This window comes from Bacillus rossius, chromosome 1 (assembly GCF_032445375.1).
Source record: "Bacillus rossius redtenbacheri isolate Brsri chromosome 1, Brsri_v3, whole genome shotgun sequence".
NCBI lineage: Eukaryota > Metazoa > Arthropoda > Insecta > Phasmatodea > Bacillidae > Bacillus > Bacillus rossius.
Window position 1 is genome coordinate 32,029,391 of NC_086330.1, and position 15,180 is coordinate 32,044,570.

The following is a 15,180-nucleotide window of genomic DNA, read 5'->3' on the forward strand; positions in this document are numbered from 1 at the left end:
CAGCACATTTGGAAGCACCGACAACGAAAAGGCAGCACATTTGGAAGCACCGACAACGAAAAGGCAGCACCGACAACGAAAAGGCAGCACCGACAACGAAAAGGCAGCACCGACAACGAAAAGGCAGCACATTTGGAAGCACCGACAACGAAAAGGCAGCACCGACAACGAAAAGGCAGCACATTTGGAAGCACCGACAACGAAAAGGCAGCAGCGACAACGAAAAGGCAGCACATTTGGAAGCACCGACAACGAAAAGGCAGCACCGACAACGAAAAGGCAGCACATTTGGAAGCACCGACAACGAAAAGGCAGCACCGACAACGAAAAGGCAGCACATTTGGAAGCACCGACAAAGAAAAGGCAGCACCGCCAACGAAAAGGAAGCACATTTGGAAGCACCGACAAAGAAAAGGCAGCACCGCCAACGAAAAGGAAGCACATTTGGAAGCACCGACAACGAAAAGGCAGCACCGCCAAAGAAAAGACAGCACATTTGGAAGCACCGACAACGAAAAGGAAGCACCATCAACGAAAAGGCCGCACCGCCAACGAAAAGGAAGCACATTTGGAAGCACCGGCAAAGAAAAGGCAGCACTGCCCACGAAAAGGAAGCACATTTGGAAGCACCGATAAAGAAAAGGCAGCACCGCCAACGAAAAGGAAGCACATTTGGAAGCACCGACAACGAAAAGGCAGCACCATCGACGAAAAGGAAGCACATTAATTTGTCATTGACTGCAATATTCATTGGTTCCAATATTCATTGGCTCCAATATTCATTGGCTCCAATATTCAATGGCTCCAATATTCATTGACTCCAATATTCATTGGCTCCATCAGTCATTGACACCTACAGTCTTTTGGTTCCAAAAGTCTTTTGGCCCCAAATATATTAGGCTAGAATTCTTCGAGTCTAAGAGACTATGAGACCACATGGCTACGAGTCTAAAATGATCTAGCTGGTTACGAGTTATACATGGCTTGCGAGGCTACAGAGCTACGAAGTTTCTAGTACACAGGTTTACATGACTGCGAGGATACAGGACTACAAGTCTGCAAGAGTACTTGACTACGAAGGTACTCGTCTACATGACTCCAGTTACCGCATCTGTCTTCGACAGAATTTTCTCTTTTGCTCCAACTGCTCCATCAGCATTATGTTATAAGATTACAAGGCCTCTTGCTTACGTAGCTTCAAGTCTACGAGCCTCCAATGCATCATGACTACGAGACTACGAGCCATGAGGTTACGAGTCTATGCGATTGCGAGTCTTCTAGGTTACGTGATCGCGAGGCTATAGGACTACGAAGCTTCCAGAACGCATGGTTACGAGACTGCGAGGCTACAATTCTACGAGGTCCCAAGACATCCTGGCTACGCGACTACGAGCCATGAGGTTACGAGACTACGTGACTACGAATCTTCAAGTTTACGAGACTGCGAGGCTACAGAGCTACGAAGCCTCTAGTACACAGGTTTACGTGACTGTGAGGATACAGGACTACCAGTCTGCATGAGTACTTGACTACGAAGCTACTCGTCTACAAGGCTACAATTACAGCATCTGTTTTCGTCAGAATTTTCTCTTTTGCTCCAACTGCACCACCAGCATTATGTTATAAGATTACAAGGCCGCTTGCTTATGTAGCTTCAAGTCTACGAGGATACTTGGATACGTAGCTTCAATTCTACGAGGTCCTAAGACTTCATGACTACGCGACTTCGAGCCATGAGGTTACGAGATTACGTGACTACGAATCTTCATGTTTACGAGACTGTGAGGCTACAGAGCTACGAAGCCTCTAGAAAACGAGTTTACGTGACTGCGTGGATACAGGAATACAAGTTTGCATGAGTTCTTGACTACGAAGCTACTCGTCTACAAGGCTCCAATTGACACATCTGTCTTCGATGGAATTTTCTCTTTTGCTACATCTACGCCATCAGCATTATGTTATAAGATTACAAAGCTACTTGCTTACGTAGCTTCAAGTCTACGAGGCTCCAATACATCATGACTAAGAGACTACGAGCCATGAGGTTACGAGACTATGCGATTGCAAGTCTTCAAGGTTACGTCATCGCGAGGCTATAGGACTACGAAGCTTCCAGAACGCATGGTTACGAGAATGCATGACTAATTGGCCGCATGGCTACGAAACTTTATGTCTCTAACTGACTACAATAGCACTATTCAGTGGTGAGAGTTAATTTATTTCATGCAAAGGTACTTGCTGCAAGCAGTTCCGCTTTTCAACATCAGATGACGTCACGTTTTGCTTGCAGGTAAAATAATATTTATTTATTTTATGCGGGATGCGGGTTGTTCACTATCGATCGCATAAGAAGAATGGCATCGATAGTCTTCAAGGAGAAGGAAGTTCGTCCTTCCTGCTAGTGCTTCTCAGATTTCTCACGGTCCGCCATATTGGATTGCGACGTCACGGCTGCCATCTTGGATGGGTGTGACTTTGACCTTTGACCGAAACCGCAGGAATGATCGCAAGCACTCGGATTAATCATCAAAATATTGATAAGAATAATCAGGAGCACACGGAGAAAACCATCATAATATTGGCAAGAATAATCAGGAGCACACAGAGAAAAACGACACACGATTTCTTTGATATCATAAAATTACAGAAAAAAATATTTAAAAATAAAAATAAATTAATAAAAAATTTAAAATAAAAACAAAAAATACATAAACAGATTCTGCTAGCTTGTAAACTTATCATTGTTGAGCAAAGATAGAGTTCTAGTACAAGCCAGAATTTTATGTATTTTTTGTTTTTATTTTAAATTTTTTATTAATTTATTTTTATTTTTAAATATTTTTTTCTGTAATTTTATGATATCAAAGAAATCGTGTGTCGTTTTTCTCTGTGTGCTCCTGATTATTCTTGCCAATATTATGATGGTTTTCTCCGTGTGCTCCTGATTATTCTTATCAATATTTTGATGATTAATCCGAGTGCTTGCGATCATTCCTGCGGTTTCGGTCAAAGGTCAAAGTCACACCCATCCAAGATGGCAGCCGTGACGTCGCAATCCAATATGGCGGACCGTGAGAAATCTGAGAAGCACTAGCAGGAAGGACGAACTTCCTTCTCCTTGAAGACTATCGATGCCATTCTTCTTATGCGATCGATAGTGAACAACCCGCATCCCGCATAAAATAAATAAATATTATTTTACCTGCAAGCAAAACGTGACGTCATCTGATGTTGAAAAGCGGAACTGCTTGCAGCAAGTACCTTTGCATGAAATAAATTAACTCTCACCACTGAATAGTGCTATTGTAGTCAGTTAGAGACATAAAGTTTCGTAGCCATGCGGCCAATTAGTCATGCATTCTCGTAACCATGCGTTCTGGAAGCTTCGTAGTCCTATAGCCTCGCGATGACGTAACCTTGAAGACTTGCAATCGCATAGTCTCGTAACCTCATGGCTCGTAGTCTCTTAGTCATGATGTATTGGAGCCTCGTAGACTTGAAGCTACGTAAGCAAGTAGCTTTGTAATCTTATAACATAATGCTGATGGCGTAGATGTAGCAAAAGAGAAAATTCCATCGAAGACAGATGTGTCAATTGGAGCCTTGTAGACGAGTAGCTTCGTAGTCAAGAACTCATGCAAACTTGTATTCCTGTATCCACGCAGTCACGTAAACTCGTTTTCTAGAGGCTTCGTAGCTCTGTAGCCTCACAGTCTCGTAAACATGAAGATTCGTAGTCACGTAATCTCGTAACCTCATGGCTCGAAGTCGCGTAGTCATGAAGTCTTAGGACCTCGTAGAATTGAAGCTACGTATCCAAGTATCCTCGTAGACTTGAAGCTACATAAGCAAGCGGCCTTGTAATCTTATAACATAATGCTGGTGGTGCAGTTGGAGCAAAAGAGAAAATTCTGACGAAAACAGATGCTGTAATTGTAGCCTTGTAGACGAGTAGCTTCGTAGTCAAGTACTCATGCAGACTGGTAGTCCTGTATCCTCACAGTCACGTAAACCTGTGTACTAGAGGCTTCGTAGCTCTGTAGCCTCGCAGTCTCGTAAACTTGAAGATTCGTAGTCACGTAGTCTCGTAACCTCATGGCTCGTAGTCGCGTAGCCAGGATGTCTTGGGACCTCGTAGAATTGTAGCCTCGCAGTCTCGTAACCATGCGTTCTGGAAGCTTCGTAGTCCTATAGCCTCGCGATCACGTAACCTAGAAGACTCGCAATCGCATAGACTCGTAACCTCATGGCTCGTAGTCTCGTAGTCATGATGCATTGGAGGCTCGTAGACTTGAAGCTACGTAAGCAAGAGGCCTTGTAATCTTATAACATAATGCTGATGGAGCAGTTGGAGCAAAAGAGAAAATTCTGTCGAAGACAGATGCGGTAACTGGAGTCATGTAGACGAGTACCTTCGTAGTCAAGTACTCTTGCAGACTTGTAGTCCTGTATCCTCGCAGTCATGTAAACCTGTGTACTAGAAACTTCGTAGCTCTGTAGCCTCGCAAGCCATGTATAACTCGTAACCAGCTAGATCATTTTAGACTCGTAGCCATGTGGTCTCATAGTCTCTTAGACTCGAAGAATTCTAGCCTAATATATTTGGGGCCAAAAGACTTTTGGAACCAAAAGACTGTAGGTGTCAATGACTGATGGAGCCAATGAATATTGGAGTCAATGAATATTGGAGCCATTGAATATTGGAGCCAATGAATATTGGAGCCAATGAATATTGGAACCAATGAATATTGCAGTCAATGACAAATTAATGTGCTTCCTTTTCGTCGATGGTGCTGCCTTTTCGTTGTCGGTGCTTCCAAATGTGCTTCCTTTTCGTTGGCGGTGCTGCCTTTTCTTTATCGGTGCTTCCAAATGTGCTTCCTTTTCGTGGGCGGTGCTGCCTTTTCTTTGCCGGTGCTTCCAAATGTGCTTCCTTTTCGTTGGCGGTGCGGCTTTTTCGTTGATGGTGCTTCCTTTTCGTTGTCGGTGCTTCCAAATGTGCTGTCTTTTCTTTGGCGGTGCTGCCTTTTCGTTGTCGGTGCTTCCAAATGTGCTTCCTTTTCGTTGGCGGTGCTGCCTTTTCTTTGTCGGTGCTTCCAAATGTGCTTCCTTTTCGTTGGCGGTGCTGCCTTTTCTTTGTCGGTGCTTCCAAATGTGCTGCCTTTTCATTGTCGGTGCTGCCTTTTCGTTGTCGGTGCTTCCAAATGTGCTGCCTTTTCGTTGTCGGTGCTGCCTTTTCGTTGTCGGTGCTTCCAAATGTGCTGCCTTTTCGTTGTCGCTGCTGCCTTTTCGTTGTCGGTGCTTCCAAATGTGCTGCCTTTTCGTTGTCGGTGCTGCCTTTTCGTTGTCGGTGCTGCCTTTTCGTTGTCGGTGCTTCCAAATGTGCTGCCTTTTCGTTGTCGGTGCTTCCAAATGTGCTGCCTTTTCGTAGTCGGTGCTTCCAAATGTGTTGCCTTTTCGTTGGTGGTGCTGTCTTTTCGTTGTTGGTGCTTCCTTTTTTTGTTGATTGCGCGTAGTACAAAATGTAGTGATTGAATATTTACTAGTTTATCACCTCTTGGTGTTACTAAAATATTTTACAAGGTTACTTGGTCCTTTAGAATGTATAAAAATGTCACGATGGATTACGAAGGTCATGTGGTCCTGAAATGACTAGCCTATACGTCTGATAATGACATGACTCGGTCTCATGGACTGAAGGCAATTGATCTATATGTGTGGCTTTGTACATGAACGGCTTATATGTTATTCAGATTAATGAAAAATTAGACTTTCATAATAGGCTAATCGGCACTGATTTAATTCGTTGGTCCGGTATATTGACTTGAGTTGATTTTCGTAAAGTGAATGATTAATAAACTCCGCGAAAGGTAATGGAAAACAGAACCTAACATTTATTTAATAATTAGTTACAACTGTCTCTGGTCAAGAATCGAACCGTGGACAGGGATCCATCGATTCGATTTGTAAGTTAATGAGTGATTTTTTTGATGAATTTTGGATTTTTTCCCGCTTTTCTAGCTACATTATTACATGATTTCAAGATGGCGTCCGAATTTCAAGATGGCGGTGGGCACCTCGGTAATAAATGATTACTGCACTGTAGCAGGTTAAAATAAAATTAACCAGATGTAAATGTACTCTATAATATGAGTACACACACAAGATGACGTACTCCAGCAGTTGGTCGCTCCTGGTAGCATGTACTGAACATTAAATGCCGGGTCCATGATGGTCGACAAGGACAAAGTAAAATTTCAAGGTTAAAGTCAAATTTAAAGGTCAAGGTCAAATTTCAAGGTGAAGGTCAAATTTCAAGGTCAAGGTCAAATTTCAAGGTCAAGGTCAAATTTCAAGGTCAAGGTCAAATTTAAAGGTCAAAGTCAAATTTCAAGGTCAAGGTCAAATTTCAAGGTCAAGGTCAAATTTTAAGGTCAAGGTCAAATTTCAAGGTCAAGGTCAAATTTCAAGGTCAAGGTCAAATTTCAAGGTCAAGGTCAAATTTCAAGGTCAAGGTCAAATTTCAAGGTCAAGGTCAAATTTCAAGGTCAAGGTCAAATTTCAAGGTCAAGGTCAAATTTCAAGGTCAAGGTCAAATTTCAAGGTCAGGGTCAAATTTCAAGGTCAAGGTCAAATTTCAAGGTCAAAGGTGTGGTGACCAGATAATTATACTACATGGTATCGGCACACTCTAGCATACGAAAACAAGATGGCGGTCTCCAGCAGATGAAGACAAGATGGCGGACATGATGTCATACCAGTTGACGGTATATACTTTGGTATTGGTGGTGGTAGATCAGTCTAGGTAGGTAGGTTCATGGAGGAAGGATCGACTGTTTACTCTCGTCGGGAATCGAACCAAGGACGTGCATCGATATAATCAAACAGAATTCAAATACGTTAATTTTTTGATGAATTTTGGAATTTTTTTCATTAAAATCGGATAATAAATAAAGATTTTCAAGATGGCGTCCGAATTTCAAGATGGCGGACATGATGTCATACTACCTGATGGTATATGTGCATTGACATAAGTGGTGGGGGTCAGTCTGCCTGCGTCCACTTTGAGTGTTGGATCGGTCGCCATTTTTATTTTTTTTTTGCCTCTGTCGGGTTCGAACCGAGGACTCCGAACTCCGTGTCGTTTATGTAATTTTTTTATAAATAATTTATTAAATTAATATTAAGTGAATTTTTTTATAAATTTAAAAAAAAATCTTTAAAATCGGATAATAAATAAAAAAGTTAAAGATGGCGGCCGTAACGAAAATTGCAACGGTGACGTCATAATTCAAAATGGCGGAAAACACATCACCGGAATTTTCGAGAACACACAATGACGTCATACAAAATGGCGGATTCAAGATGGACGCTGTGATATACTTGTCCCGTTACGTTATGTCCCGTAACGCTGTGTCCCGTTACGCTGTGTCCCGTTACGCTGTGTCCCGTTACGCTGTGTCCCGTTACGCTTGCTGCACGCACGAAAAAGTGTCACGTTACGCTTATCCAAGATGGCCGCCGTGACGTCACAATCCAAGATGGCCGCCGTGACGTCACAATCCAAGATGGCGGTCGACAATCTTCAATCCACAGCCTTAAAGCCTGTTTCCGGAAATACATTCGTATACTACTTAAAAAGTTACCATAGACTGACAAATGCGCATTTTAATAGTATACTTATTTACTTAAAATGAAAGTTTGGTATTCTGAAGAACCATAAAAACATTACGATAAATAGTCACGATGTTGAATTGAATCAGTTTATAATTACATTTTTAAAAAGATTTTACTACAAATCTCACACAAATATGTAAAAATATCTAAGTTATATGATCTCTTAATTTCCTGAACTTCAAAAACAGTGTATTGACACACACATAAATAGGCATAACGGTGTTTGATATTTGTGTTGCAATGTAAATCACATTTTACGTGATACAAATTTAAAAAGTAAGAAAACTGCAATAAAGCCGACATATAGTCTTCTGTGTAAAAATATTTTATAAGATGTCCTGGTGGAGCTTAAGACGTGAAGCATCTACAATCGATGCTAATATGCGAATGAAGCAGGGCTGGAGTGCTAGGGTAGGGGATAGCACAAGGCTGCGAAAAAGGAAAAATAATCGACAGCCGACCAGGCAGTGGTACAAATGAAAAAAAAAAAAAAAAAAAGGAGTGGTCCTATCCGGGAACCAAACCCAAATCGTCTTGGTAGGAGAACAGCAATATAACCACTGAATAGCAACGGCGACAGGGAAGAAGTGGTTTTTTTTATTATTACAATAATACTGAGCTTTTGTTATTGAAAACATTCTTACCTTCTTAGATTTGCGAGAAGCTGTTGCAAAATTTCTTCAGTTATCAAAAATTAACACCGTACTTTCTAGTACTTCACGTTATTATGTGACGTAGAGTAAGCGGAAGTTTTAGAAAATCACGCACATACACGCTAGAACGTTACCGCACGCTTCAAAACCACTCCAAGAACTAGTCTCTGGAAGACGGGCTACTCAAGGCAGTAAACATGTCTTAAGAAATGTGTGGTCGGGGGTGGTTAGGGACATTTCCATGACTCAACACGCCAGCTCCCTCGCTCTTGATAGTAAGCCTGTTGTTTAGCCTCCTGAGGACACCCACTGCAGCACGCACCAAGGGTAGAACAAAATGCAGCGCCGTCCTCGCATAATCTAGTGTTATACACATGTTATCGTCATCCAAACTATGAAACATTTATACCGTTGGAAAGCTAAAGAATCATTCTACACTTTTTATCTTAAGTGTTTCGTGAAATTGACCCAAATTAAAATTTTAAACTTAAATACTCTTAACAAACTTAACATAAAATTGTAAAACTTGACATTCTTCAGCTAATATCTAGTTAACTGCTAATATAAGAACAAAACTATACACAACTTTAATGTAGATAATAATATAAGGAATAAAACTATATATAGAAAATTTGACTGCAATAAATAACAACGGAGATATGAAGGGTAATCCAAATGCTTGCAAATCGGATGTTTAAGGGGGGGTATGGGGGGAAGCACAGAGGGGAGTGGTGGGGACTTTTGGGAAAATATACCTCTAGTTAGGTCCTAACACTTGCGAAAATATCAGCTTGTCTCTAATTTTTCCCGACATAAAACCTTCTTTTCCTGGGCTATACTATGATACTATTTTTGTTGATGATGCTCCGTGATACATACCCAAGAAATGCAACAACGACGTACACGAACACGATGTGTCCAGTTCTGAATGACAACGTGTAGCCGATCATACCAAGAAGAGCCATGGCGCATACAGTAACGGACGTCTCCCTGAAAAAAGAAAATCATCACTGCTGCAAAGACTTTTAAGCTAGCATATTATTACAAAATAGATGTGGCGTTTCAGAATGCTGTATGTGGATTTATGTAATGACGTGAGCTTGTTTTCTGTTTGTCTGTAGTAACTCTTAGAAAGATGTAATCAGAGAAAATGTGCGTCAGATGCATTTCAGTGTCTGTTGTCCGTTGTCTGTTGTCCGCTGTAAGGTACCAATAGTTATTTATCTAATATCATAAATAACAAGCACTGTAAAAGGCTCTTCGTGCAAACTATAATTGTTTTAACTCAGTTGTTTACAACCAGATTATTCACTTAAAATATTGCAAACGCTGTGAACATCCAGTTAGTGAAATAGAAACGGAAAACGGTTTTTAGAACTGTGAGGGTCGTTATTCAGAAACACAGTCGGCTAAGTTTGAGATTTCTTAATTAACAATTTGTTTAACGTTCGTGGTTAAATTTTCTTTCGTTTTTTTCCCCAGGCGGAAAGTTCTTATCGTTACTTAAAACCAACATAAGAGCTCTAAATATATATAACACAAATAAATCAGACGATATTTCTGTCTATACACGCAGAAGTAGTAAATATAAGTAACAATTTTTTTACGCTGAGTTTTTTTTTAGTAACTTGTTGGTAAAGTAGTTTTAGTTGTAATTACAATGATATATTTCAGACTAAAGTAGCCATTACTAGAAACCAGCAGATTCGCGTTATTTTCTGGTATCAGGCTGAACTCCATTTACTTATATTACATAAATAGGTTCAACCGGATAAACGTATGTGTTCATTGGATGGTGCCTTCTGTCCATCAGATTGCACGTGATTGGGTTGCATGAATCTGGTAAAGTGGTTTTTGGTTCCTTGTTCTTTAGGGCGTGTCAAACAACTCGTGACCCAGTAAGAGCTTCGTTCAAACGTGCATTGCTATGATACTAGCGCGGCTTTAAATGGCAACGCAAATATTACGTGATTTTAGCCATCACTTATGCTTCAACTGCAGTACTCTGGTGGTCACTTCAAAAGGAATACCTGAATTGGTGCAACTAATGATACTATTATTATTCTTCCTTATAAATAAACAATAAGTAGATGAAGGCAGTCAGTTTTCCTGATAGACTCTCCTGCTTTTGAGTTATTTGGATTTTTCTTGACAAGTATTGAAAATTATTTATTATAATTTCATCACTATATTAATGACAACTGACGAAGTGCAAGATTTTTGACGTAGCTAAGCTTACGCAACGCAGTTGAGCGAGTAAAATGACTTATTTCACATCTGTCCATGAGGGCAGTGTGCTGTTGATCCTAACTTACTGCCACACCATAAATAAGTTTTGTGCAGGTTACCACTCGCTACATGTCACCAAGTAAAACGGCCCTGTACCATAGAACTCACTTGAATTTGTGGGTCTTGTCCAGCACGAACCCTCCGACGACTGAGCCCAGCATTCCTGATAGTATCATTATCAACCCAATCCTGCCACCATCAGCCTCAGAACCCTAGTGACACAGAGAATAATCGCCGTTTACACAAGCCTTTCTTGTTAGCAAGCAGACATTATCTAATAAAACACAAACCTCTATACATCAGTCGGCTGCATGTAGCTGTATGTCAATTCAAAGTTCGGCTATTTTGGATATCTGGTTATTTGTTAGTGCTAGATTTTTATGAAAATGAAAATATATTCATAAATTGGGATTATATAAGTAAATTTGTATGCATTATCAAGTGTGTAAACTCAGGTTATCGCCATGATGATATCCAATTGGTCAAACGAAAAGTTGAATTTGTAAGTACCTGCCCGAATTTTAACAAACCGTAGATAATGTGTAACATTAATCTTGGGACGAAAACATGGAATTTTATTGAATAAACCCAATTACGGCGTGAGAGACGCATTTTAGTTGGCTTAACTCAGTCTTAGATTTAAGAAATCTATACACGACAGGCAGCATAATGCCATAAAAATCTATGCCACTCTAACTTACCTTTTTTTTTCAGTACCAAGTAGACCTACTTCAATTTTGTGTGGTAGTGGGCAATCAAGTTCTTCAAAAGTGGATTTTAAGCGCTAATATGAGTTGATACCATATTTAAAATTTTAAGTTTAGTATTTTTATTTTGACTCATTAGCAGCCAACTCTTTTTTAGTTGAGGGAATGTCAAAAGTACGTGCTAACGAACTGCTCCAGCACGGGAGGGTAACAGTCCTCTCTCTTCTCGGGCGGTAGGGAGAGAACACATAACCTCCACGAACGGGAGCTACACGCAGGTCCCAACTTGTGTTGTTGAGCGGGAACGATCTCCAGTGACATCAGTTTGTTGAAACTGTGACGCTCCCGAGAGGTCGCTTCTTCCTGCTCTGGTGGGATTGCGACAGCGTGTTATCGTCCATAGGTTGCAGTGCGCATTTACTCTCTCTTTCCAATTATTTATATCATCATTAGCTCTGTCCTTATTTCGGTGTGCTCTGTTGCCACATATACACCAGCGAGAAAAAATTTCTGACACAACTTTGTTATGCGATGAAAAAAATTTTTAATATGCATCTGAAACATTGTATTTTGCAAAGTGAAATGTTTTAAGAGAATTTTGGTAACTTTCCTGTTGTATAACATCAGAGCATTATCTAATTATATTCATTATGTATTTATAAGTAGGGGTAATTGAAAGATGCCATCTTGTTTTCAACTATTATTTGAACAGCTTTTTATACAAATTAAAATTAAAAATTTTGGCTCTGTTTGAGCATAGCGTATAATTTAATGGAATGTCTTGTTATTTATAGTGAAGGACTGCTACAAGTAGTTTCTCCTGTGATGTAATCATTTGTGTTTAGCATTGAATTTTAATTTTGTCAGAATGACTAAAATGTGTTAATACTGCCAATGGACACTAATTTATAGTCTCAACAAACAGAGCATAAATGCCCCTTGTAAGAAACCGAATACAGTATTACTGCGGACACTATTTTGTTGTGACACAGTTGTTTTCATGAATATACACAAATTTAAAAAATATCTGTAATTTTACTTACATATTTATGTTCAATTGACAAATAAAATGAACAGTTTGGAATCTGTCCGCGGCGATTCAAGCCCAAGTGACTTTGTGACAGGACAATGCGACCCAACGGCTCATATAACACCAGGGATGTACTCAGCACCGAGAAGGAGTGCTAAGTCGAGAGTTGGATAGGGTAGGTGGACAATTCCTTTCCCTTCCGTAGCCCGCACTCTCAGTCTTATATATATTACTTTGACCAGTAAAAGTGTGTACAACAACAGTAATCTAAATTCGGCATTGTCAGGCTAATGCAGTCTGGCTCATTTAACTTGTCTCAGATATAATTTGTCTCATGTAACTGGTCTCAAATTATACAGTTATCAAGAGTAACACCAGTGGTACCTATTTCCAAACTGTTATTTGCACTTGCAAAGCAGCAAATAGTGTTTATATACGGACAATGAACACCGCATGAAGTTGTTTACAAACACTTTTGATAGTTGAGGGGCATAAATATACTTAGACCAGTGAGTGTTATTACTTTTAATAACTGTCAAATAGGAGGCAAGTCACAAGAGACAAACTACACTTCAGCATTGACATAATGATAATAGAGGATTACTCTTTACTCTGCTAAAGGGACCGACATGTTACCAGGGGCATAAACAAGCCCAGTAAAAGCGAATAAAGAAAGGAGGCAGCGTGTTCGTCACCTCGAAGTAAGTCAGCAGGATCTGATTGAGCAGGGTCGAGGTGGCATTGAAGGCGCCCATGTTGGCTCCGTAGCTGAGCAGAAGGAGCATGAAGTCCTTGTTCGTGAGCAGCGAGCCGAGTGTCTTCGAGAAGGCGGGTTTCTTCTCCTGGCTCTTGACGCTGGCCTCGGCGGGGCTGGGTGGAATGGGCGGGGCCGCCTGGAACACTGCGCCAATCAGCGCCTCGGTTACTCGGCCGCAAAGCCCTGGGCTCCGTGCATGACGTGACACGCCCCAGTGCTCTGCTCGCTCAGAGCACCCCGGAGGGGTCCCCACCCCGTTGAAGGGCGAACGCGGTGAGCGGCCAACCAGCTCCTGTGCTAGTATGGACAGCTAGTGGAAGTGAGATGTACTTCGACCAGATCACAGGCTCTCTGGGTTGTCTGAGGAGTCCCAGAGAGAAGGCAGACTTGGTTAAGCGCCTCGTGATGCTCTTGGGATAGGGATTCCTTTGAGTCAACCAAGGTTTACCCGAAGGGTTGAAGGGGGTTGGATGGCAATGATGCTGAGATGGATCGCCTCTCGCAGCTCCTCACCAAAAAACCTCCAAGTCGCAATGGAATGGCGTATCCATTTCCCTTTGGCTCTAGGGAGCTCGTGTTGGTGATGATCCAGCCCTCACCAGGGAGTATTTGGGATCAAACCCAGCACGTTAAACATTACGTAGGCGTAGCTGATCCACCTATCACCATCGAATATTTGAGTACTTTTACTTTAAACTCATCGCGATAGCTCTCTTGCATATAATGTTTTGTCCGAAATTATCAACACCCACGATAATTACTACAGCGATATAACGTCACGCAAGTGTGCATAATTATGTCTGCTTGCGTGACTTTGTACAGATCAAAAATATTGTTTATAAGTTATCCGGACTGAAAATATGTGGCCCAAAAACAAATGGAAGACAGCTATAGGAATTAATTTACAGGCAAATCCCCTAGTCAATAGTTATATTAAGAAAATAAACTAACCGACTCGGTTTGCGAATTGAGCCTTAAGGCTTGGCTCCACCTGCCATGCTGAATTCTTAGTTATCGTTAATTGCATTTTTTTATGAAAAAATATTTCGAAAATGAGATCATATAAACAATTATGTATGTGTTATTCAGCTATAGAATCTCAAAACATCATCTTATAGTGAGGTAAATATTTAAATGATAAATATTTTCCTGAATTTTTTAAATAATTAGCAGATAACAGGGAGTATAGGCCCTACATCTGGTTACAAAATTGGCTGTGTAAAACGAAACGCAATACTTATATAGTGTAGAATCAGAAGAAAAAAAATTGTCTTAGATAAAAAATTGGCATGAAAAAGTAATAAACCATCATGGCAGGGATGAAAACTAATGTTAATAAGGTTTTTTTTATAAACCGCTATATTAGATCTGGCAATAATTCAAGATTCCAAGCTAATTATTGACACAACATGCTTTTTTACGCTGTTACGTTTTGGTATTAACGAACAGGTTCCAGCGTGTAGCAGCCTGGAATTAATATATATATATATTTTTTTTTACTACACCTGACCACGAATGTTGACCTAAACAAGGAACAAAACAAACCGGTTATTGTTTGTCAAAATATACCATTAAAAATTACATCTATACTGCAAGCTGTGGTCAATTTTTTTAAAAACTATGCAATGATCGGAAATAATTTTCATAAAGTATAAATTTATTTTGAGATGCTGTTTGTTTTCAGAGAACTAAAAAATAGACATCTTTCAAGAAAAAAAGTTTATAATTAAAAAATAAACAGTAGAGATCAATTTTATTTTCCGTTTAACTTCACATCTTTACCAGATAAAGAATTACTCTTGACAGTACAACAAATGCTTTTACGAAAGATTTTGACAACCCTCCCTCCACATAAAAAAACGTGAGATTCGCAACTGGAGATAACTATAAAACATACATTAAAAAGAAAACAACGATCATATCAAATTTTTTATTCGTCAAAACACTCGCAAATTCCTTCATAGGTGGAAATAAAGTAATCTATCAGTTATAAAATACAATATTTGAAACTTTAATGTATACCGTAAGTCCTAAAAAAATGATTATGATAATTGTATGAATGTTATA

General features: G+C 40.1%; 1 protein-coding gene across 2 annotated transcripts in view; it reads right to left on the reverse strand.

The window, feature by feature from the left end:
- The window catches only part of LOC134533947 (uncharacterized MFS-type transporter C09D4.1-like), a 42,545-nt gene that overhangs the window by 11,585 nt on the left and 15,780 nt on the right, over nt 1-15,180 (reverse strand). Inside the window, exons 5-7 of one of the 2 annotated variants that reach the window (XM_063371781.1) lie at nt 13,052-13,257; nt 10,728-10,831; nt 9,210-9,320 (exon numbers count right to left, since the gene is read on the reverse strand). In XM_063371781.1, coding sequence (XP_063227851.1) covers nt 9,210-9,320; nt 10,728-10,831; nt 13,052-13,257 — 421 coding nt within the window. The remainder of the gene's footprint in view (nt 1-9,209; nt 9,321-10,727; nt 10,832-13,051; nt 13,258-15,180) is intronic. The other variant, XM_063371790.1, reaches the window with a different exon arrangement.